General features: G+C 53.7%; 3 protein-coding genes across 8 annotated transcripts in view; 1 reads left to right on the top strand and 2 right to left on the bottom strand.

Moving 5' to 3' along the window:
• Window positions 1-1,721, bottom strand: part of OTOF (otoferlin) — a 101,647-nt gene extending 99,926 nt beyond the window's left edge. Inside the window, exons 1-2 of the mRNA XM_046661853.1 lie at window positions 1,709-1,721; window positions 1,315-1,449 (exon numbers count right to left, since the gene is read on the bottom strand). Of these exons, the coding sequence (XP_046517809.1) occupies window positions 1,315-1,449; window positions 1,709-1,721 (148 nt within the window). The remainder of the gene's footprint in view (window positions 1-1,314; window positions 1,450-1,708) is intronic.
• The window catches only part of FAM166C (family with sequence similarity 166 member C), a 31,957-nt gene continuing 9,373 nt past the window's right edge, over window positions 1,402-23,985 (top strand). For 2 of the 6 annotated variants that reach the window (XR_006888768.1, XR_006888769.1), the window contains exons 1-4: window positions 1,402-2,103; window positions 13,104-13,377; window positions 14,421-14,533; window positions 16,258-16,429. Coding sequence is in view for 3 of the 6 variants with exons in the window: in XM_046662774.1 (XP_046518730.1) it covers window positions 1,762-2,103; window positions 22,499-23,104 (948 nt within the window). In the remaining 3 variants the exon portion in view is untranslated. Of the gene's footprint in view, window positions 2,104-13,103; window positions 13,378-14,420; window positions 14,534-16,257; window positions 18,148-22,498; window positions 23,411-23,985 lie in introns of those variants that run through there. The other 4 variants (XM_046662776.1, XR_006888770.1, XM_046662775.1 and 1 more) reach the window with 4 other exon arrangements.
• CIB4 (calcium and integrin binding family member 4) overlaps window positions 18,327-23,985 on the bottom strand; it is a 51,233-nt gene continuing 45,574 nt past the window's right edge. The window contains exons 5-7 of the mRNA XM_046662777.1: window positions 20,860-20,969; window positions 19,894-19,982; window positions 18,327-18,380 (exon numbers count right to left, since the gene is read on the bottom strand). Coding sequence (XP_046518733.1) covers window positions 18,350-18,380; window positions 19,894-19,982; window positions 20,860-20,969 — 230 coding nt within the window. The 3' untranslated portion in view covers window positions 18,327-18,349. The remainder of the gene's footprint in view (window positions 18,381-19,893; window positions 19,983-20,859; window positions 20,970-23,985) is intronic.

Below are 23,985 nucleotides of genomic sequence, written 5' to 3'. Positions count from 1 at the left end.
ATTGAATACAAGTGAATGTCTAAATTTTTTTAAAAACCAGTTCAACGTCTTGTTTTTAAGAAACTAAATTCACTAGCACGTTCCATCCATGAGGTAGTCAGGTGATGTGTGTTCGTAAGGATCGGTGGCAATTGATAGGATGAAAACCCACCTCCTCCCTGAGCCCTCTGGAGGTTCTCTCCTGGAAGGCGTTTCTGAGGCCTCCTGTAGACCTGCGCATGTTTGGGAACAAGCCTGTGAGCTTGCCCTGAGCAAGGCATTGAGCTTTGCTGAACCTCAGTTTCCAGAGCTATGAAACAGTAGCAATTCCATCCTGCCAACATAGCACCCCCTATCTGAGCCAGCCCACCTTCTGAAACCTAAGCCAGATCCCACTTTTTAATTTCCACTCTCCTGACGTTTCCCATCTCAACAACCCTTAGTACAAAATTCATTCAAAGAACATGCACTAAATGCCTTCTAGTCCCAGGTGCTGGGGATTCAGGGACAAATATGATACAGTACTGGACCTCAAGCAGAAGAGACAGATGGACTAGAAGACAGGGACACAGGGTGATGGGTCCACGGGCAGAGTCAGCTGGAAGCCATGAGTGGGGGAGGGAGTGAGTCCTTGACCTCTCCTGGTGGCAGCAGTGGGGGTCCTCAGGAACAACTTCCGGAGTATGGCACACCTGAATTGACGGTGGTTCTTTAACAACTTTTCCTAATGGTTTCCTTATTGCAGCCCAGGTTCCACATGGGGAATTTAGAAACATACAGATACGACCACATTTTGAAGGATGAGTGGAGAGTCCTTCCACCTCCTTTGCAGCCACTCATTCCTCTTCAGTTCCTTTCCCCCAGGCCTCAGTTTTCCTACTTCCTGCAACTCTGGAAGCCTACAGCTCCCCCCAATTCCACTGTTATCTGTCAGAGGAAGTCTTTTGAGAGTTCCGGTTGCAACAGCTTCCTGTGAGCTCATTAGTGTGTGTGGTCTTCACCACATGCCATTTACAGAGTCAAACTGTGAGAACGACACTTCTCATTCGACAGGGTGAAACAAGACTGCAAAGGACGAGGGTGAACTGCCCAGTGCTCTTACTGATGCCAGGACTGTGGAAGGGGAGCTGAGGGGAGCAGGTTGGGGTCCAAGTCACAAAGAGCTTGGCGCCTTGGAGGCTGTCATCACATGTCACCTCCCAATTAAGGACCTAAGGCTCTGCCCAGCTCTACACAAGGCCCAGGGCTGATGTGAAGGTCACTGGAGAAATCCTGGCGGGCGTGGGGTCACCAACCACTTACAGGAGTCAGGCATTATTACAAAGAAAACCTCACCTGGAATTCCGAAGGTTTGCGCTCTGGAGCAAACAGGCCAAGTCTGTGGATTGGCAGGCCCCACCGAACCGCGGAATTGGGCACCATCGTAAATCACACCCCCAGACCTTTTCACGATTTGCTTTCTGCCTCTTACTTATAAGCCACTTTTGTGGAGTATTTTCAGGGGCAAGACGAGGTGAGAAGGAAGCTCTCAGGGAGAGTCAGAGATTAAAAGGAGAAAACGCCGCCCCTTGGGGATCTGGGGCGTGGCGGGCAGCATAGGGGAGGAATGGCTCCTGGGGCCCCTGCGCCGCCTCCAAAGCGAGGGCGTCCCAAGCCGGGTCACCGCGAGTCCTGCAGAGGACAGGACACTTAGGGCGCATCCAGCCCGGCCTCCCCGCCGAGTTTCCACCTCTGTCCCGCATCTCAGCGTCACCACACCCCGGCCGGCGGTGAAGCTCGGAGATGAGCCCATTCCTGGATGTGAAAGCTGAACTTGGGCGGCAGCGGCGATCTGCGGGGTCCACAGCAGAGCACGCGGGGATGCGGGGCATCTTCTGGGCGCGCCCTGCCGGGGCTGCTCTAGGAAGAGGACGGCGAGCGGGGCGCGGGGCCGAGAACTCGGCGGCAGTGCGGCCCCACTGGCGTTGCCAGGCGCGCGGTTGCCGGGTGACCCCGGGCTGTTTACCGTCCGGCCGAGAGCGCCCGAGCGCGGGGGCTCGCCGCACCCACCATGGCCTCTCGCAGCGCAGGCACCCTCCCGACCGAGTTCAATGCCGCCTACGTGCCCCTCGGCCTCGTGCCCGGGTAAGGCCGCCGCCCACCCGCGCCCCGCCTGAACCTGCCGGTCAGAGTCCCTGGGGGCGTCCCCCTTCCCCCTGCGCAAAACCCCTCGTCGGTGGTCGAAAGCCGCCCCCGCGCCTTCGGGGTTTGAAGGCACCCGGGCGCCAATTTTTCCCCCGGCTCTGTGGGCTTCGCGGGGTTGCACGCTCTCAGAGCAGGCAGTGGCTGAGCGCGCGCGGGGGCTGCCGATCCCCCTTCGTGGGACGTCGGTCCCTAGTAGCGCCGAGCCCACCCAGACAACAGTGGATGGGGTCGGGGTAAGCGGGAGGAGAGGCAGACACCGCGCTGGCTCGGGGCTTTGGAGACGCGCAGGCGGGAGCGAGAGTGGGAGGAGTCCCGAGACAGGAGCAGGCTCTTCCAGCCCGCAGCGCCCGGCGCGGCGCCGAGGATTAGCGCGAAATAAGTATTTCTCGGTTCAAGGAGCGCAGGAGACCGGGGAGGCGGTCCCCGGGGTGGGGGGTGTCGAAGAATCTGGCGAGGCAGGATGAGCAGTAATGTGTAGTAGGGTGCACTATCCGCTGTGGTCAGTTCTCCCACTGATCTCGGTTAATCCTCCCAGAATGCTGGCTTTGAAAGCATGCCAGCCCCTAGAGCTGCCTTGCCTTCAGCGTTTTCAGACGTGGGGCCAAACCTCCCTTTCCTTTCTCTGGGTGTTTTCAAACCCCAAACATGGAAGATGCAAGTCTGACTGTTGCCTTCCATTCTTTGGCCCTTTCTCCCAAAGTGTCCGAGATTTCCACTCCCAACCTGCTCTTCTGGGGTGTACGATTGTCTTCTCTCTCCTTCAACGAGGGCATCGAGGGCGGAGGTAGATTCTGAGAAGCAACCTGCACAGTATCAGCACATCTGTATAGAATGAATGAATGAAATTAATGTCTCGAGAATTCTGCGGGCAGGGTCTCCATGTGGGTGAAAAAAAACCTACGTGCTCTCTCCTGCAAACCCAACAGACTGCCAAAGGAGGAAAAGACCTCACAGTATATTTTGTATGAAGGTTGGATTGTTTTGAAGCAGAATAATCAAGACCTGTAATATTAAAATCATTTCTGCACACGGAAGTAGTGTGGTAACTAGGGGCTGGTGCTGTGGTTTTATTCCGGCCTCTTTGTAGACAGGACCTTTCTCTGGGCCTTGGGGAGCTCAAACACTACCTCCATTCCCATCAGACAAAGCTGATTCATCAGGTCTTCCGGAAGTCAACCCAGGTGTGTTAGGAAAGGTGACTTAGGATTTTCCTATTAATTCTTTCATTCCTTCCTTGAGTGCTTGGGATGTCCCAGGTGTTGTGTTAAGACAAACAAGTAGGGGGCTGCCTTTGAGGGGCTCCCAGTCTGGTGCAAATACAAAAGGTTTGGTTCAAAGCCATCTTTGCAGCCTTGGATAAATTCTGGGTTTTTATCATGAGGTTTGATTTTATACACTGATATGTTTTTTTCTTAAGACCCCCACTGTCTCCACTTGGCACCTAACCCTCCCCCACAGCTCCACCACTCTGTCCCGGGCTGCTGGGGAGGGAGCTGCATGTTTCAGAAGCAATCCCAGGATGCTTGTCTGTCAGTGCCACTTGTCGGCAGTTCCCTGGAGCTCCCTGTCCTGTGATTGATCTAGAAATTGTGATAACAAGTGAATCATAAATGAGGCTCCAAGCCCGGACGAGCGAGTTTGAACGGCTGAGCCTGTATCTGCTGCTTTCTCAGCTGGATCTTTCTGGGAGGGATATGCTCTCCTTAAAAATCCCCAACGATGAGGAATGAATTGAGTCGTCTTATGTTTCTAAATGCTACCTCATTGGCAATTTTGTTAATTTAATGAAAGAATCCAAGACTCCCCTCCACACTTGGATAATTATTATTTTTGTGTGTCTTTTAAAACGTTAATCACAGGATTTTCAGCATAGCCAGTCTCTTCTGACACTCAAATCATCCCCTTACCATTTAGCTCAGAGAGGCAGAGAATACTGACAGTGGTAAGGACCTCCAAGATCATGTAGCCCAGCCCCCTCCCATTCCAGATGTCATCACTGAGGTCTGAGGGGAACTTGCCTGAGCCCCAGGCTGGTGATGGAAGAGCTGGGCTGGAACCAGGTTCCTGACGCCCCGTAGTATTGGCCTGAGCCCCCATGTATGAGCACTGACTGTGTGCCACTGTGCTGTGCTCTTTACAAACTTAAAAAAAAAAAATCTTCACAACAACCCAGATGCGAAATGAGCAGCTTGCCAAGGTCATTCAGCAAGTTGCCCAGCCATGTCTTTGTGACTTCAAAACCCCGGCTCCCCCACCCCTCCAATTGTTAGCTATTATGGTTACTTTGATCCTGCAGCGTTCAAGGCCTGATTCTAGGTACCGAGGGAAATAGAACACTGGTCTTCAGACTAGGCAGCCAGGGTGCTCCGTCTGGTCTCTTGCTGTTCCAGGTGGCACAGCCCTCAGGCACCTTGCCACTGTCTGGCCTGTGTGCCATCCCTGCAGTGAGCAGGGAACTCTTGGGTTGGAGTTCCTGGGACTGTAAGGCTTTGTAATGAGTGAGACTGGCCTCAGTGAGACTCTGTGCCTCCTCCTTGCAGGTCAGATCTCGGTGGTATCCATCCCCTTGTTCTCTGCCTCCCATCACACCTCGCTAGGCTCTCAGTCCAGAACTTGACCTGCCATTCTGCGTTCATTCGTGCCCAACTGCTATTGCCCCTGGGGCGCAGAGCTCCTGCCCAGAGCTCTCACCAGGAGTGAGGGTGGGGGGACTTGCGCCCCAGCGCCCCTCTCCATCTGCCTGGGACGGCAGCTGCTGAGCTGGGTCTGGGCCTCAGGGACCTTGGTACCCTAAAACCAGTGCATTCCACACCTGCCATTGTCAAGAGGGTGGTCCTACGAAGGTGGCTGTGTCCCTTTCGCCAGAATCCCAGTACAATAGACCTGCACACCCAGTGGTGCACTGGTCAATGTCTAACAACCAGCTCTCTGGAGGGAAGAAGCCTTGATCTGGAGCATTCACCCATTTTCTGTGGGATAAATGTTCCTGCCGTAGCTGACTTCAAGCTGTCAACACGGTGTCACGCACAGAGTTGGGAAGAAATGTGCCGTGGCACATCACTGCACAGTAATTCCCCCATCCAGACACGGCAGACGTGAATAACCTCAAGAACACAGACAATAGTAAAACATAATTACAGCATTAGGTAGTGGTGCATTTTGAATATTTATCACCTTTGTTTTCCATATAATTTCTTTAATTGTAACTTTATATAATTTAATTATTAATACTGGCTCGTTTAACAATGGGCTCACAAAAATCCTCAAGATTTAGTAATCGGCTCTCTTGAGCCAGTATGAGCCAGTCCCAGCTGCCTCGTATACACCACCATCTGTTCCTGCTGGCTTCTTCAGGCCTGAGACCTCACGTCTCAGGGTGAGAGCCGTGTGGGCCAGGCGAGGGGAAAGGAGGATCTGGCCGTTGCATTTCCGGAGCCCCTTCCATTTCAGCCCAGGCCCTGTCACTGGAGGTGCCGCCCCAAAGACAGGCCAGGGCATCTGGGGCACGAAACAAAGGCCACCTGCCCCGGAGGAAGTAGGAGACCCCTTGTGCCCAGATAGGTAATGATGCCTCACGCACCACCCCTGAGGAATTCAGGGGGCTTCCTAGGAAGAGGGGGTCAGGGGCCCCTGGAGACCTGGGCTTTGTAACAGGGACCCTCCTTCTCTCCAGAAGAATCACCAGCCCTTAAAAATGTGCCTTCATTTGTCAGTTCAATTCAACAAATATTTGCAGAGCGTCTACTGAGCGCCAGGAATGCCAGGGATGCAAATAGGAGTAGAATTCAGCCCTCTCTCCCTGCAGAGCTTATAATTCAGGAGGAAAGACTATGCTAAAGGCCCGGGGAACTACAGCACAGCCGAGGGTGACTGGAGACGTGAGGGCACACAGAGTGAAGGCAGTTCAGTGGAGGGGACAGGCATGGTCTATGGGTGGGTCAGAAGAGGCTCCAGAAAAGGGGTACTTGAGACGTACCTTGAAGGATGGGTAAGATCACAGTGGGAGGAGAGAGGTGGGTTCCGGATGGAGGGGACGGCCTGAGGAGAGGCTTAGGGTGCAGGTACTGGCAGCTTATGCTTCCAAAGCAGCAAGTGGCCTGTTTGGCTGGAGTGGAAAAGCTGTGACCTGGAAGTAGATGATAAGACTAGAAAGACCTCTCACTGGGCCCATGTCAAACGGGGCCTTGAGTGCCTGGCCCGGTTCGTTCTTAATTTCACAGGCAATGGGGAGCCCTTGAAAGTTTTTGCCCAGGGGAAGGGTCTGATCAGAACCGTACGCAGCAGAAAGTGTTGTGGAGAAGAGGGTGCCTGTGGAATGAGGACATGTTGAATAGTAACAAGTTAATTAGTTAATAAGGCTGCTCATGGGATCCCGGATGGCTCATGGTAATTAATTTTAATGTTAGCTATGGGGCCAACCATTGCTATTAAGAGGCAGGGAGGGACGGCTCCCTGTACGCACTGGAACCACAATGGACTTTAGCATGCACATGCGATCGTCACCGAGGGACCAGCTCAGCACAGTCTCCTGGCTTGTGTGATATGCTGGTGGGCGAGTGGCAGGGACAGGTGAAAGGGTCAAGGAGGAGGGGTGGCAGTGCCATAGGGACTATTTGGTGCCCGGTTATGAAACCTGCCACTCCCCTCTGTTCTCTGCAGCTTCGCCCGCCACACAAACAACACAAATGGGCCTCGGGAAGGCTCTTCTATGGAACTGCATGGGGTCATGCCCAAGACACACAAATGCAACTGCATACAACAGACAGACTGAGCCAGCCATGGCCTCCCCGCTGAGTGCTAACTAAGTGAACCTGTGCACGTGCGAGCATACACACAGACCCTCCCTGAGCAGCAAGTTCTGAACGGAATCCGGAATCCAAGACCGAGTTTAGGATTGCGGAGGAGAGGTCTATTCTATTGGGATGCAAATATCTCGGCATTCAAAGAAGGCGGAAAAGCAGGGAGCAGAGGAGGAGTATGGCAGAGAGCCTGGGGGTGGCAAAGAGAAGAGTCACAGGAACACGTCATGTTTCTATAGCTCCTTTCTTCCAAGGAGCCCAAACGCCCTTGTGGGTGGGATGCTTTGTGCCAGCACGCACTCTGCACATCAGAGCTTTGCCCCTTTTAAAACAGCGTTCCGGGGCCTGGTGCCCCTGGGTTTCTGGACTTCTGCCTCTTCCAGTGAACGTTTATTAAGCGCTTGTCACGTGTCAGGTGCTGTGTAGGTGCTGAGGATAAAGGAGAACACAGATTAGCAGAAGAGATGAACTAATGTGGATCTGAGTGTGGATGAAGGATGACAATCCTGATGTGAAGGGGAAATACTCGGTAGAGGGTGTGCCATCCTGAAAGGTGGCGCAGAGCCCTGGCTCTGCGAGGGAGCAGGAAATGCCCCAAGGGGCAGGAGGAGATAGGCATCCCAGGTGGAGGGAAGGTCTGTGAGGCCTTGGAGGCTTGGAGAGCATGTGGGGTCCCAGAGATGTAACATTTTCGGGCATAGAGCGCCTGTGGGGGGTGAGAAGAGAGAGGTGAGCCATGGTGATCTGACCTGTGTTCGTGAAAGATCGCTTTGGCGTCAGTGTGGACAACAGGCTGGAGGGGGTGAAACTTGGTCTAGGAAACTAGGTAGGAGATTTGAGACTGTTCAGGGGAGTGAAGAGGCAGGCTTGTGGCAGCGGGACGGAGGAGGGTGGCGGGAAAATGGTGAAGCAGGGAGCAAAAGCAGCACTTTAGGAAAGGCTAGGTGTGGAGGGTGGGAGGGGGATTCCCGGATTCGGGGGGATTCTGGTGGGTGGCGTGGCGTTAACCAGGAAGGGAGGAGTAGCAGGCCAGTTTCAGTCGTGCTGCGTCTGGCACCCATGGGCAAGCCCTGCGTGGACAGCCGGGTGTGTGGATCTGTAGCTGGGAGAAGGGTTGGGGCTGAAGACACAGATCTGGGTGTCCTTGGTGTTGGAAGTCTAACATGGGCGCCGTCTCCCAAGGGAGAGGGTCCCTGAAAAGAGGACCCTGAAGGCAACACCAGCACCTAGAAGGTGAGCAGGGGAAGAGAGCCAGACTCCAGTCTATCCCCCTCCACACTGAGGTTTTCCTCAAAGCCTCACCCAAGGGATACTCTGCATGGAGCTCCACCGATGCTCCCTCCCCCGTGGGAATGGGCCGTCCCTCCGGGTGTTTAATAGCGTCAGAGCCTTGACCACCAGCACAGCCCTGCTCCCACAGCCCGTGACTCAATGAATACTGTGTGAGGGGCTAGGCTCGAGGAAGGAGGGTTGAGCTGTGCGGCCCTTTGAATTCCCAACACCTAGCATTGTGCCAGCACGCAGTAGGTTCCAATAAAGTAACTCTTAAGGCCATCTGATTCTCTTTTTTAAAAAAATGATACAAAGAAGAAAGCAACAAACCACCCCAAATCTAGACACCTAGAATTAAGCAGGATTGGCATTTGGTGAACTTCATTCTGGGTTTCTCTTTATGTGTATATTCAGAGAAAAGACTAGATGGATGGGTGGATGAATGGATGGTGAGAAAGGTAGACGAAGCAATTTTATAAAAATATGTTCATACTATATTTGCTGTTTCAAAATGGAAAACATGAAATTTAATCTTATTAGAACCTAACTGAAGAGAAACACACAGAAGTGAAATGGAAGAATACCTAGACTTTACATAAATGTGAACTCATTTTACATATTTAGATATTAGTTCCTAAAAGAACCCTCTGAAGATCTAGAGAGGGAGAGAGAGAGGATAAAAACCATTGAAGAGTTAGAGTCATTATATTGTGGGGTTTTTTTAAAAATAAATGTTTCAATTTTAAATGTCATCGGTTGACTCTGCTTTAGAAATTCTTAGTAAGTGACTCCCATCTCCCCTCCGCCCGCTCCTCAATTTTTGTTGCTTAAATTATTTTTACTTGGACAGGTTTTATAACATTTACATTCTGTTCTCCCACCAGCCTTCACCTAGTTGCTATTCCTAGTTCTGCCCTTAAGTAGATTTGAACCTAACCACCAGTCATTCCAACAGAGTTTCTAGGTTACTGAGTATTTTTTTCTGTTGAATCCTCCCAGTTGGCAGGATTTTGTCACTGAAAAGCCTATGGGTTCTTTATTTCCAGAGTTCTTTCATGCCGAAAAGGACCAGCAGCTGCCTTTATACTGAATGACCAGTTTTTTTGGCTTTTTTAAAGAGAATTCTTTCTTTTTCCTCCCCAAAGCCCCAGTACATAGTTGTAATTCTAGTTGGAAGTCCTTCTGGTTCTTCTATGTGAGCTCTGCCACAGCATGGCTACTGACGGATGGTGTGGTTCCGTGCCAAGGAATCGAACCCAGGCTGCTGAAGCAGACTGCCCCGAACTTAAACCACTAGGCCGTCAGGGCTGGCTCTCATTGGCCAGTTTGCTATTGTTGGCTCATGCTCTTTTCCCTACAGAATCTTGTCGACAAGCTTTCTTTAGTTTTCATTCTGTCACCGTGTTATCTTTTTGTTGGAGTTTGGCAGCACCTGATGACCAGCACCACTTTCATTCCCTACGTTCTGAACCACTTGAGAAGTCAGATAAAAGAGTGAAGGCTGATACAGGAGAGCGGGGCTGACGCTGAACCGCAGGGTGAGATGGCAGGGCTGGAGGGGGCAGGCTTTCTTCCTGAAGGGCAGAGTGTGTCCACCCAAAACAGGGCATGGAGGAGCAGTGTGGGCTTCCTCGCTTCCAAGGAAAAGGGGGAGGGAGTGGTGGGCTTCAGCAAGCCCCATTTTTTCCCTTCAACCCACCAGGCAGATGTTCCTCCACCTCCAATGTGGAAGGGCAGGTGGGGGACGGAGACACTTCCGCGGGGAGCTCCCTCCACAAGGAAGGACTCACCGGCGTGAAGGAAGGAGCATCTGCCTACCACTTGTCTTTGACTTCTTGATCATTGATTTATGTTTTGATTGGTTTTCAGACATAACACAAAGAACTCTCAGGAGCTCTGCTTCTACTTGTCAGGTTATGTTTCTTCCAAATCAGTTTCTTCATCAGTGTGAGTGTTACAGAGAGGTGGTGTGAGCCAAGGACATTGGATTTGACAATTGGATGATCTTAGGTGACGTTAATGAAAAAGTACAGGTTCACATTTAAGTGGTGGGTCAGAGGTCAGACTGAGGGAGGTCAAGGCAAGAATAGGAGAGGAAGAAATAAAAGCAGAAGGTAGAGTGTTCCTTAGAGATGTGATGTGGCCACCAGCAAGGAAGACAGGAGGGGCCAGCAGAAGGGCAGAAGCAGGTGGGAGAGGGTTAGGACCCCCAGGGTCATGGAATCAATGGCAGAGAGAAGCCAAGGGACACGAGAGAGGAGGCTGGAGGAGGGTTGGAGTCCAGTGGAGGGTTTCCCCTCCTCGGCCTGCTCGGGCCTGGGCAACCTCCAATGCTGCAGGATTCCTGGAAGGTGGAGCTGCTGAGGGGGGTAGGACAGGAGCCAGGAAGGACTGTATTTTGCCTACAGTGGGAAACAATTGGAAGGCCTATCAGTCATCCCCATGCTGAATTTTCTTGCCTTTCACCTGAAGATTAAAGAAGGAAATCACGCACGGCCATCTAATTCTAGTCCAACACCCATTCTATGGGGAGGCGATTGAGGCCTGAAGCAGCCCTCAGAGCTAATTACTGAAGCACTGACTTCAAAGACCTCAGTGTTCTTTAGCCTCCCATGGAGGACAAGCTCCTAAAATGGAGAAGCCCACGGGTTGCAATGGCCTGGCAGGCTCCCTGGCTTCATGGAGCTTCGATGTGTGGTAAGGGAACTCAGCTGAGGGCAAGAATCACGGTGGGTGGTCTCAGGAGATGTATTGGAGGTCCTGGGAGCATGGCCACTGGTCTTCGGGGGTTTGTGTGTGTAGGTCCAACCGTAAGCGTCACTGGTACTGTAAGCACGTCAGCCACTCATCTTCTCGTTTGTTCGATAAACATTTCCTACCCACCTACCATGTGCCAGACCCAGTACTGAGAACAGGGGGTCCAAAGATAAGTAAGACGTGATCCAGCTCTGTCCTCAAGAAACTCCCAGTCTAGCAGAGGAGGCAAAGATGGAAGCGGACAATAGCACCGAGTGAGATATGGCTGGTGGAGGGGTTTTGGGGTGCAATGGGAACAGAGTGCGGGACACATCCGGCCTTAGAAGAGGTGATGAGGAAGGCTTCTTCAAAGAAGTGATATTTAGGCAAGTCTGAAAGGACCAGTTAGTGCTGGGAGGCAAGGAGCAGAGGTGGTAGAGGACAGACCTGGCATTCCCGCTGACGGGAGGCACGGAGCAAGAACCCAGAGGAGAAGGAGAGGAAGAAAGAGGGGAGGGAGGAGAAAGAGCAGTCACAGTAGAGAACTGCAAATGGCTCTTCACGCCCAGGGTGTAGGGTTGATGGTGGGGCTGGAGAGGGAGGCAGGGGTCAGATCACAGATGGCCCTGAAGGCCGTGCTGAGGATTTGACTTGAGAAAGCTCCATCTGGTTGAAGTATGGAAAGTGGGTTGGAAGTGCCGTGTGCAGTTAGGAGAACAGGGAGGCTGCTGCTGCCATGGTCCAGGCTGCAGGTGACGTGGCTAGAGCTCAGCTGGTGGAGATGGAGCTGCAGGGCACGGTGACTGCATGGATGTGAGGGGTGAAGCTGAGGGAGATGGATGACCACGATTCTGACTTGGACATCTGGGAGTGGCCTTCATCGAGATGGACTAGACTGCTGGGGATGGAGAGGGTGGGAGACAACGCCCGGGGGACATCCATGGGCGATGTCTAGTGTGCAACTTTTTACGGGAGTCTGAAGCTGGAGGGAACTTCTGGGCTGGAGATGCAGACCAGGGGTCATCTGCACACAGGTAAAGGTTAAGGCCATGGCCTGGATGCCATCACCTAGGAAGACTGTGTGGGCCCAGGACAGACCCCAAAGGAAATGGGCAGAAGAGGAGCATCATGAGAAGGAGACTGAGAAGGAATGAGATGTAGGTGAAAACCAACAGAAATGAGAGAACAGTGTGATAAATACTAAGAACTGTGTTTCGAGAAGAGAGGGCAACAATGCCCAGTGCTGCAGGAAGGCCACTGATGACCTCATCAAAAGCGATTTCAGTGGCATCATGGGGGCAGGGCTGGGTGTCAGAGGGTGAGGAGTGACAGGGAAGCCCTCGGGCAGGCGTGCTGACCGGAAAAGCTTTGATCTTTGTTGTGGGCCCAGAGTCTGATGCTTACCCTCTCTGATGTCTATGACTCTCCTCTCGCTTTGCCAAGACAAGTCTGGCTCTCTGTGTGAGCCTCACTTAACCAGGGTTCTTGAGTGCACTGTGTCTGCTTGTCCTATGTCCCCAGGAGTCTCTGCTCGCCAGTCTCCTGTCCCTCTCACTGGCCTTCTTGATCACAGAGGGTCCTTTTAAAGCTCTCGGAGCTCCTGAAGCCTGGTGGAGCTCTGCAGGCCGGCTGAGTGGCGTCTTGTGAGGTCGTCGTCATTCTAGGAGTGACGCTGCAGCATCTGAACCCAGGTCTCGGCCATAATACATCCGACACTCGTCACATTTCAATGCTGTGCCCCCACCAACTTCTTCTCATATTCTCTCTGCCCTTTAATGAGATAACTGCAGAATGTCAGAGCTGGAGGCCCCTGCATCGTCTGGCTGATCCCTGAGTAAACAGAGGGCCATTGAGGGAGAGTGGTTTGCCTGTAGCCTTGCTGAGGGGTCAGGACTGGAACCCAGGTGTTCTGGCCCCTGTGTAAGCCTCTGGTCTGCAGAGATGACCATCCTAGAGGTCCGGGGAAGGAAGAGGCCCAGAGTCTCCTTGACTTGTCCTTCCTCAGAGACCCGAGGTGGGCAGTGCACCTTAGGAAGCCTCTCGAGGCCCAGAGGAGGCCAGCGGGGCCCACCGACTTCACCCCCAGTGAGCCCTTCACTGATCTCTCCCTCCCTTGCCCCACTGCTATCACAGGTACCAAGGCCATGTTCCCAGTGTGGCCTTCTCCCTCGGCTCCCCCTATAGCGCCACCACCCTCAAGTACTTCCAGGACCACCGCAATGCAGCCCTGGAGAAGAGCTACACTCCCTTCAGCAAAGGCGGCCACTTTCCGACCATCTTCTCCCCAAACCCCAGCTTCGTGCTGAGTAACTGCTCCAACACCCGGGACCACTGGCTGCGCGCCCCCAGCTACACCCGCTTCAACCTGGACAGTGACCGCTCCTCTGAACTCAAGTGGTTCTACCAGGTGGGCTGCCCCAGGCTGGCTGCTGCCGTCCCTCCCTGCCTGCATCCCACCCCCCTTCCCTCTGTCCAGTAGCCTCCTGGCCCTGTGGATCCTCGCTTACCTCCTACCTGAGAAAAAGGCCCAAGGTTCACCCATAGGATGAATCACACGTGTGCAAAGGGCCCACGAGGCATCCTTCCAGCTCCAGGCCCAAGTCCACTCTCAGCTGTACTTGCCCACCTGGACCTGGGGCCCACCTGACACTTCCCTGCTCCATGGGCCCTCTGAGGACGTGCCAAGTCAACCCCAGCCCCAGCCTGGAGCCTAACTGCCCTCAGGGGGAGAGAGGTAGATGGAGGGGACCTGCCCACACCCTGTTGTTCTTGTCCTGCTCCTCTGGCTCTTAAAGCCCCCATGGATCTGGTTCGGAAACCTCCCAGTGGGCCCCACAGGCGCTCACTCACCTTAGCGGGGGCCCGAGCTCTTTCTCTGCTGCGTTCCTGCTGCATTCCTGGAAATCTCACTCTCTCCCTCACTTCTCTTACCAACATCCCTCCCAGCCTGATTTCAAGGACACAGGTGCCTCCTGGTCCTCAGGGTGGAGACCTGTATGAAAAGGCAGGCTCCCCTGGGAGAGGACCAGATTGATGCTGTCAGACTCCGAGGGGCTTTGGGGTGGTGTCAGTGGGCCTGGGAAGGCCTTTGCCCTCCACCTTGGCTCTACCCAGAGCATGCCCTGTCCAGGAGGGGGGCAAAAGGAGAAACAAACCCATATGGAGCTTACCTGGGCCACCTGCTAAGCTGGGCTGCACATCCCTCACCTCTGCTGGTCTCTGGTCTTATTTACTCTCCATAGAAAGAGCTAGTGTGGTGCTTGTCAGTATCCCCATGAGACAGACAAGGAGCTGAGGTTCCGAGAGGACACCTGACTAGGGACTCCTCCAGGGGCATTAGGGGAGACGGCCCCCACCCCCAGCCCAGGTACAGCCAGGCAGGAACTGCAGGTGCCTGAGGTCACTCCTGCACCCTGAGAACTTGTCATCTCTTCCTTGGTGGAGCTGTAGATGGCACAGCAGCATCGGAAGTACTATCGAGACAAGACAGGCATGGTGCCCCGGGTCCCCTACTTCGTGCTGCCTGTGAGGGAATGGGAACGGTACCCCCTCCCCACCGACCTGTGAGTGCCTGCCCTCCCTTCATCCACACATTCAGCAAACACACGAACATGGGGCACCTGCTCTCAACCAGGCAGACAGACATTTGGACTGAGAAATGAGTTGCCAGAGTTATAGAGCAAGGGCGTCAGGGCCTCAGGAGGGATGCCGGGAACCTGAGTGAGGGTGGAATCTGGAAGAGCATTTTCCTAGCCAGATGCACTGGGAGTTTGGGAGCAAAACCCACAATCTTTATTGGCCTGAATCTGCAGACTTCCCCTGCAATGGCAGCCTTGCAGCTACATGCATCTAATCGTGAACATGACCACTTCCAGCAGCGGGGAGCTGCTGCCCTCTGGTGGTCCTGGAGGGCACTACACAAAGCCGGGAATCGGTCCTCCCAGCCCAGTGCAGACTGGGAAAGTGTTCTCCTAGGGACTTAAAAATATCTTTCAAAGTCCAGCTGTCCATCTAACAAAATATGACAGTTCCTCCCTGCCTGCCCCTTGCTGCTTTTATCCATGAGAGCTTCTTTTCCCAGGGAAGGCCAGCTCTGCCCTGTGAGATAATCCGGGCATGCAGTTTCCTTGCTCTCCCTCCTGGCGTCCAGGCTGGGAGATCAGAAGTCTGTATTGCCAAGGTGTCTGTGGGGGTGTCAGGAGGTCAGTGGACAGGTCTTGGGTGTCCAACTCCATGCTGACCCCTTGCTTGCCTCCAGAGTCCTGAGCCTTGCCATCATCATTATTGATAAAGCGGCAACCCTTTCCACAGAGTTTAATGGTTTTTAAAGAAACGGGTTTAACTGCCTCTATAGGCTCCTCTCTGTGAGATAGATGAGCCCGTTTTATAATCTGGGAAACTGAGGCTCAGCGATGGTCTCAGGAACTTGTGCTGGGTGGCAAGTCTGGTTGGAGCAGAACCTGGAGGGAACCAAAGTCTCCCAACCCCAGCTCCGGGACTCTGGGCTGGCCATCTCCACCCCTTGGGCTGGCTCAGAGCCATTCTGTCCTTGAGGACAGTGTGAGGCCTCTCTGGGGACAGGTCTCCTCTTGAGACTGCTCCAGGCAGCATCTGCGTCTCCCACAGCTGCAGGGTGCCCAGGACACCCCACCTCCGTTCTTCTTCCAAACCGCCCGGCAGCCTGCACTGCGGCTGATGGCTTCATGCCCAGCACAAAGGGCCAACAGTTGATTGGGAGTAAGATGGTCAGTGCCTGCACTCAGCCATTCCCCTGATCACTTCTGTGGCCTGAGGCAAGTCCCTGCTGTTCCCTGAGCTCCAGTGACATCATCACCATCAGCATCATCACCATCTTCACGATCAGTATCACTGTCATCACCATCACCACCATCGCCATTTCTTATCACATTTGTTGAGTGTTTGCCCCTTATCCAGCATTATATTAAGAGCTTTATATGCATGGCCTCATTTACTCCTCAAAACAAAGCTAAGAGGGAGGTCCGCATTAGTCCATTTTACATGTGTACACTTCTCACGGGAGCTTGGCCAGAGTCTATCCCAGGTCTGTCTGACACCCGCGTCCTCACTCTGAGCCACTGTCCTGTGGTGCAAATAGAAGTCATTCTGATCTCAAATGCAGGGTGACTTATCAGATGTTGGGCTGCTGGGCAGCTAGCAGGGTCAGTGTCCACACAGGCAGGGGAACGGGCCTGTGGGGCTGAGGTGGTGGTTTTTCGCCCTCCCGCCCCGGCACAGTGCCTAACAATGGCTCCATCCTCACCCCCAGGCCTCCTCTGACCCCGAAGAAGAAGTGGCACCTTTTAAGAGTCTCCCCTGACAACCTGAAGACCTACCAGACGTTCCCATCCGGGAAGAGGGTCTCCCCACAGGAGCGGCAGAAGAGAGACTGCTACTTTGAGTTCAGAGCGTGATGCCAGGGAGCCACTGGGCCTGACCGGGTTGGCTTTTGGAATAAAATCTTTAGCCATGACCATCCCCCATTCCTCTCCTCTGAGCCCCAGGAGTATTTGGCACAGTAGGACAGCTCTTGAGGGTCACAGAGCACTGTGTCTTAAGAGCTGTGGAAAGCTCAGTGCAGAGGGTTCAATGCAGGAAAAAGCATGCCCAGTGACCTGGTGGACACCTCTCCTCCAAGGGGGAGGCGGGTAGAACTGAGGACTGAGTCTTGGTGGCAGGTCGCTCATGTACAGAGGTACTTCCCATCTGCTCCCACTGGTCCCATTCTCATTCTGAGAATGAGGATGAAGTCACCCCAGAACAACTGCACTGGGTGTCAGATGCAAAGGAATTCCTGTGTGAGGCCCGCCCCAGCATCATTTTGTCGACACGGTGACCTGTGAGGGAGGTGGCGTTATCCCCACTTTACTGATAAAGACACTGAGGCTCAGAGAGGTTGAGAAAGTTGCCCAAGTTCACGTAGCTTAAGTGACACAGCCAGGATTTGAGCCCAGGTCTTTCTGACTCTCAAGCCCTTTTCACTGCACATCCTGCTTGTGGTCCACGTGGAGGCGGAGGGGCAGGGATGACGCAGCCCTTGGATTCCAGAGGACGCTGTGGAGCTTGAGAGAAGAAACTCTGTAAAGCAGCCGTGTTCTGCATTCTGCCCAGACTGGCATGGACAGGCTGATTTGGCATCTGCCCCCGGGGCTGTTTCTAGAAGGGGACGGGAGAGAGTGACCTAGAACAAAGCCACTCTTCAAGGAACCTCGGTTTCAGGAGCCTCTAGGCCAGAAGGGGACCCTGCGAAAGGGTTCCCAGGTCACAGGCCTGAGGTGGCCTGAGAGGTCCAGTGTCTGGAGGGTCTGCTCTCACCAGGCTGCTGCTTCCTATCTCCTGGGAGGCCACCTGCCTGCAGGGGACAGGCTGTGGGTGACAGCCCCTCAGTTTACAGGAACTGCGATGGGGACCTCAGGCCAGGTGTGTATCCACACCATACCACAGGAGTTCTCCAACATTCCAGCACCTCCTGGATTTGATCAAGGGACTCTGTCAATCAACAGGGCCTTTATTCCCCCCCAATGGGTGAGTCTGGACCTAAAGGCAAGGCGACTGCTGTAGGTTCAAGTACACAAGAGGGTGAAACAGCCCTTCCCTTGGGAGCCAGTGTTTAGACACCTCCCCCGAGGACAGTGTAAACAAGAAAAACCGTGTGCCCCTCAGATAGGCATCTGACAGCTCTCAGAGACCCCTGTAAGGGGCTGTTCCTGTGTCCCAGAGTCCCTGAGCAGCTGGGCCCTAAACGGTCCCTGTGGTGGCCAAATTCATTCCAGGACTTGGCTGAATGGCAAAGCAAATAAACTGATTGCTGTTCACACGCTGTTGCATCCCAAGGGCCCACGGGTGTCAAGTGGGGCCAAGATGTCCTCTCCCTCAATGAGGACTGGGAAGCCGGGCACCAACTGGAATGACTGCTACATGCACATCTCTGTACAGCCTGCACCGGGAGATGCAAGGAGAGATGCTGGGGTGGGGGGCGCTCCAGCAAAGGGAGGGAAGGACGCGTATTTTCTTGGTGAACTGCATCGCATTTGGTCTGGTCCCTGCTGTGACATGAGGTTGGATTTGAACCCTGCCCTCAAAAAAACTGGCCACCCCAGCTTGCTGAGTGTCATCAGCAAACCTAAGCCCTGGAGTGAGCAGTTGTTAATAAAAAGTACTTCTCTGTGACCCTGCATTCAAAAAATGATGGACTGATGGGGTAAGGAAAAGGCTTTTCTTTTGTTTTATTGAATAAATGATATTCTAGAAGTGAGGGACGGGCAGGGACAAAGTCATACTTCTACTCAGAGTCCCCCAGCACCTGGATGGGGTTGAATTCCAAGTTCCAGTGGTCGCCAGGTCAGGTATTTGTGGCCTCATCAGCATCCCCAGAAGTGAATCCGAAAGGAGCTGAAAGAAAGAATTCCCTGAGCCACCTCGAGCCTGCAGTGCTGACGTGCCCTCTGACTTTTGGGTTCACAGTAGTCCTAGAGACACCTTTGCCCACCTCTCATGTCCCTTTCTCCACGTGGTGGCCAGTTTGCAGATCTCCCAAGCCAACCCAAAGCCTTCTTTAAGCTGCTTTTAGCATCACTAGAATGCAAAGGGTGTCAGAAAATTGTCGTGCTGGAACCAATAGAAAGAAATCAGAGAGATTCAAAGAAAAACTCAAGGAGGACAGGATTCCAGCCTCAGCTCTGTGCTGGGCTGTTAAGGAAGAAGAGGAATTACCCTTGGTTGGGGTGGTCCCCGGTGTGGACTCTCTTTTAGAGAGCCTGCCCAAGCCAGAGCCCCGTGGCAGCCATGTTGGAATGGAGAGTCCTCTTTCTCCTTCAGCCAGGTGGTTGGAAGAGGGGTGGACACCTGACCTGAGCAGGGCCAATCAGATTGTCTCTCCGGAAATTTGGAGTCTGAGTTCAGAGACATTACTTAGGAGTCACTGAGGGTCATTTGGAGCCAGGGAGATATGAACTTTACTGCTGTGGGGAGGCCGTGTGTGGCCTCATGTCTGACAAAGCAGAGATGCTGGTTTGCACATAGAGTGAAGTGTTGAGTTGCCGAGGAGAGGGGCAGAGACTCTGCACGGAGAAGAGCGAAAATCACCATCCTGGGTGCCTGACGGGGTGTTCTCTGAGCTCTAGCTGTCTTTGTTCTTTTTTGATTGGCTTGTTAAACCATTTGAGTGGGCATCCTTTGCTGTCAAAATCACCTAGACTATGAGACCAAGAGCAGAAGAGGGCCCAGGAGTAGCAGACACATGCACACAGGTGCCAGCTCATCACAGGAAGGGTGCTCTCGCGGGGCTGTTCCATCACGAAATGGGCTGCCTCTCGGGGTGCTGTGTTTCCCAGAACTGGAAGGTTCCAAACAAGACTGTGAAACATGGCCAGGAAAATATGGAGATGGCCAATCATCTCATAGGCCAGATGAGACCGTTAAGGCCCCTTTCTGCCTGCAACAAGGTCTGGAAAGGCTTGAGTTCTTCTCTGAGCTCTGCCACCAGCATCTCCACACCCCCATGCAAATTCCCACCTCCTAGTGACCGCTGGAGGGTGTCGGGGCAGGGGAGCAGGCTGGCAGTGGCAAAGGCGGCTCCCAAGGTCAGTCCTGGAGCCCGGGGGGCTTTGGGAGAAGCTGCAGGGATGGCGGCTGTGGAGGGGCAGCACCGGAAGTTTGCATCACCCACGTCATTGCAGATCTGGAACGCGATCCTCCCCCTTGCCTTTTAACACCTGCTCCCTGCCTCTTTCTAGGTTACCTAATTTCTCAAGAGCTCCAGTTTTGCTGATTCTGAAAAAATTTGCAAAGTGCCCTGAAAACTCATGACCTCCTTGGGAAGGCTGCCCCCTTGGCAGAGGGGAGGCTAGGGGGGCCCTTCCCGCCCCCCGCTGTGCTGGGCATCCCCCACTCCAGAACGCCTTACTTCATGAAGTCTGGAGACTTGGCCATTGCGTGTTCAAACTCTGAGAAAGACAGCATGTTGTCATTGTCCAGATCCGACTCACTCAGGACCTGGCCAGGGGTGCGGAAAGAGCCAGAGAGGAACCGGTATGAGAAAGTGAGATGGGAGCGGAGGGCTCCGGGAGAAGTGCCGCAGGCCCAGTGCTACCACAGGTCAGGCTCCCTGCCAGGTGCTCAACACACATCCCAGAGCCCCCCTGCCCCTTGTGAGGCAGGCACTCTCCTCCTCCACGTGCTATCCCCTCACCCCATGCGAGGACACGGAAGTGCAGAGAGATGAGGTTATGTACACTGAGGTCTGGGACCTGGTGGGCTCGTCTCGTCATGGGAAGAGTCCTCTTAGTGCCTCCAGCACAAACTTGGCAGTGAGAATGGGTGGGAGGGTGAACAGGGTGACATCTTGCACTGCTGTCACTCAGGCACAGGCTGGGGCTCTGTGCTGCAAGAGGTGCACTCAGCTTGGCGAGGCAGCGATGACCCCTCAGGTTTTATCTTTGCTTCTGATTCCAGTCCAGCCCAAAACACTTGAAGGTTCTCACGGTCTCAGGACAAATGGATCCGTGCCCTGTCTTGCATTTGTAAGGCTGACTTCATGTCCTGCCACGCTTTGGACTGTCACTCTGGGGCATCTGGGCACTGTGTTGTGCTGAGGTGACATGGGGAAGGGAACGTTGTGATGTGTCCCTCTGATGCTAAGATGCTGTTGGGCCCCCTGCCTGCAGTGACTGCAGTGTTGGTGGGAGGGCAGCTGGGAGTGGGTGGCTCTGTCACAATGCTCTGGGGACCCTGGAAGGGAGTCATGATCCTGGAGGAAGGACAGAAAATTGGGGGGTCCCTCCCTCAGGGCACTTCACCCTGCCTGCCGTCCAGGGGCTTTGGGTGATGGCCTGCCCACCCCACCCGCAGCCCCACAGCCCCAGGTACACACGTGGCTCGTGAGGTCGGTCAGCAGGTCCTCCGACATGTCGTCACTATTGAGCAGTCGGAGGATGATCTTCTGTAGGTCCTCCTCATCGATGAAGCCATTCTCATTAAAATCTGCAAAGAGGAGGCAGGGCCTGAGAGGAAGTGGGCTCTCTTGGCCTCCAAGAGTCCCGGGGGCCACAGTACCAGCCAGGACCCCACAGACTCCCACCAGCCTCTGGGGTGCCCCGCAGAACCTAGTGGGCCCAGGTAGGCCTAGAACCTAGGACTCAGTGAGACCTGGGCAGGCCAAAGGGATGAGGCCCTGCAGTAGCTGGGCAGGCCACAGAAGAAGGTGGTTAATAACCCAAAGTAATAATAATAATAATAATAAGCATTGATTGGGTACTACCTGCTCAGATTTGTCCTGAGAACGTCACCTGTTTTAGGTCACTGAATCTTCACAATTCTCCTTTTGTAAGTCTCACTTTACCAAAGGGAAACAGGCACAGAGGTGTTATATGATTTGTGTACACTACCAACGAGTGGAAGGCTGGGGATTCAGACCTGGCTGGCTGGGCCCCGAGTCCAACAGCACCCACCACGCTGTGGAAATCCCAGTCTCAGACCTCACGAGCCACATGTCTTTTGGTGGCTGGAAGCTGGGCAGCATTGGGGAGCAGGAGGAAGCCTGGCTTTGGAGCCAGAGGACCTGGGCACACGTGCCTGCTCCTGTCACTCTGCATCAGGCGCAGAGATGTATCAGGCTGGTTCCTGCCCACAAGGAGCTCCCAGGCTGGGGGTGCAGGGGAGACTATCGGGCCCCTGAGCAGCTTGGCTCCAGGAAGAGAGAAACAGGCATGCCTAGGACTCTGAGGGTTTCCGGATGCGCTTGTTCATCTCTGGATGGGGCTGGGGGTGTGAATGAGGAAGACTCTTGGAGGACGAGGCATCAAAAGAAGGACTAAAAGGCTTGGGTCTTCAGAGATGGCAACTGGAGGAGGTGCCAGAGTCGCTAGGGACAGTGGCAGAAAAAGAACAGCACTGGGGTGATCAGTCTGCTGTGAGGGGAACAGAGGCTTGGGAGAAGGTCAGAGGTTAAGTCTGGGAGGTGGGTGGAGCTTCGAAGGGCCTTGAATGCCAGGATGAGACGGTTGTACCAACATTCTTGGCAGCCCTCCCCTAGGACACCCAGCACAGTCCCTGCACCACTCATCAGCCATGTAGTAAATGCAATAAATTAGTCAAGTATAGTCATTATCACCATGGCAGACACAGATGTGCCAGGCAATGGTCTGAAGGCTTTATATTCCACTGCCTTAATCCTCATGACAGTTATAGAAACTGAGGCACACAGAGATTAAATAACCACGCTCACTTCCTTAATCTCATTTCAGCCTCTTGCCTTTAAATATCCTCTATACACTGATGAATCCCAAATTTACATCTCCAGCCTGGGCTCCTCCTGACCTCAGGCGCGTATATTCACCTGCTTCCCGCCCTCTCCGCTTGCAGGTCTGATAGGTCCGTCCAAACCCAAACTCCTGGTACGCGCCCTCCACCCTGCCCCCAAACCTGCTGCAAATGGGCAACGCCACCCTCAAGTCACTCGGCCAATGATCTCGGAGTCCTCCTTGACTGTCTCCTTCCCTTGTCCCCCACAGCTGAGGGATCAGCAGACCCTCCCAGCTCCACCTTCAAGAGACAGAAAACCCAGCCGGATGACCTCTCCCCTCTGCACTGCCTCCGCCCTGGTCCAGACACTGTCGCCTCTCTCTAGGATCCACAGCAGCCTCCCAGCTGGTCTCCCGCCTCTCATTCCACCCCCTTCAGTCTGTTCTCAACAGAGCAGCCAGAGTGAGCCCGTTCATTGTCCTTCATTCCTCCCCCAGCACCTCTCTCACAGGCTCCCATCTCAGCCACAGGAAAGCCCAGGGTCTGCCCTGCCCTCGCTCTGCCTCTCGCCAGTCCTCCCTCAGGCGAGGCACACTCCTGCCTCAGGGCCTTTGCACCGGGGTCCCCTCACTGGAACACTCACCCCAGAGATCCTCTGGGTCTTGATTCAAAGGCCAGCTTCTCACCAGGGCGCTACCCAGAACCTGTCGAACATCGCCCTTCCTGCCCCTTTCCCTGCTTGGCCTCTCTCCCAGCACCGATACTGCCTGACACACTGTGTGTGCCGCTCCTTAGCTCGTTTGCTTCCCTCCACTAGAATGCCAATTCCACAAGGGCAGAAGTTCTCGTCTTTTTGGTCACTACTGTATCTCTAGCTGCTAGAACAATGCCTGGAACACAGTAGGCACTCAATGAGTATTTGCTGGCTAAGTGAGCGAATGAACTACCCAAGGTCACACATTGGCAAGTGATGGAGACAAGATTAAACCCAGGCAGTGTGACTCTATGGGCAGTCTGTGCCATTAATCATTCGTAATTTTATTGTAATAAAGTGCCCAATTTTTTGCTGGGCAGATGACCATCTAAAATGATCACTACATTTCCCAGCCTCCCTTGCAGCTGGCTGTGGCCACACAACTGAGTTCTGGCCAAAGAGACGCAAGCAGAAGAGGCGCAGGCAACTTCTGGGAATGTCTTTAAAGAGAAGGTGTAGCCCTTTGTGACAATGAGGCGACCTTGGGAATGCAAGATAAAGCGACAAAATAGGAGGAACCTGGGTCCCCAGCGCTGCAGAACCATCATGGACAAGTGGCCCTGGAATTCTCCATGTTAGAGACAGAGCACGTAGCGGCCAGTGATCTGGGAAGCTATCTTGTGTGAGCCACTTGGGGTTCCCTGTCATTTGCCACTAAATTTAATCCTAAGTAATTCATTATCTGAGCCTCAGTTTCCTCATCTGTAAAACGGGTGATAGCAGCACCTCCACAGAGTTGCTGTGAAGGTTGAATAAGAAGATACATGTAAGTCACTTGGCGTGGCGTTGGCATATGGAATGTGTTTATTGGATATAGTAAAGACTCAATTCTGTATCACTTGATGATTATTAACTACTAAAAATGTAAACCTTAGAAACAGTAATATTCTGCCTTGAAGAGTGAGAGCGAGAGCTGGATTGGGCCCAGAGTGGAGGAGTGAGTTTGCGGATGTCACAGGATCCTTCAGTGGTAGAGCCAAGACTTTTGTCTCTGTTCCCAAG

This window comes from Equus quagga, chromosome 5 (genome assembly GCF_021613505.1).
Source record: "Equus quagga isolate Etosha38 chromosome 5, UCLA_HA_Equagga_1.0, whole genome shotgun sequence".
Classification (NCBI taxonomy): Eukaryota; Metazoa; Chordata; class Mammalia; order Perissodactyla; family Equidae; genus Equus; species Equus quagga.
The sequence above is the reverse complement of the archived record's forward strand: the minus strand, read 5'-3'. Positions and strand labels throughout refer to the sequence as shown.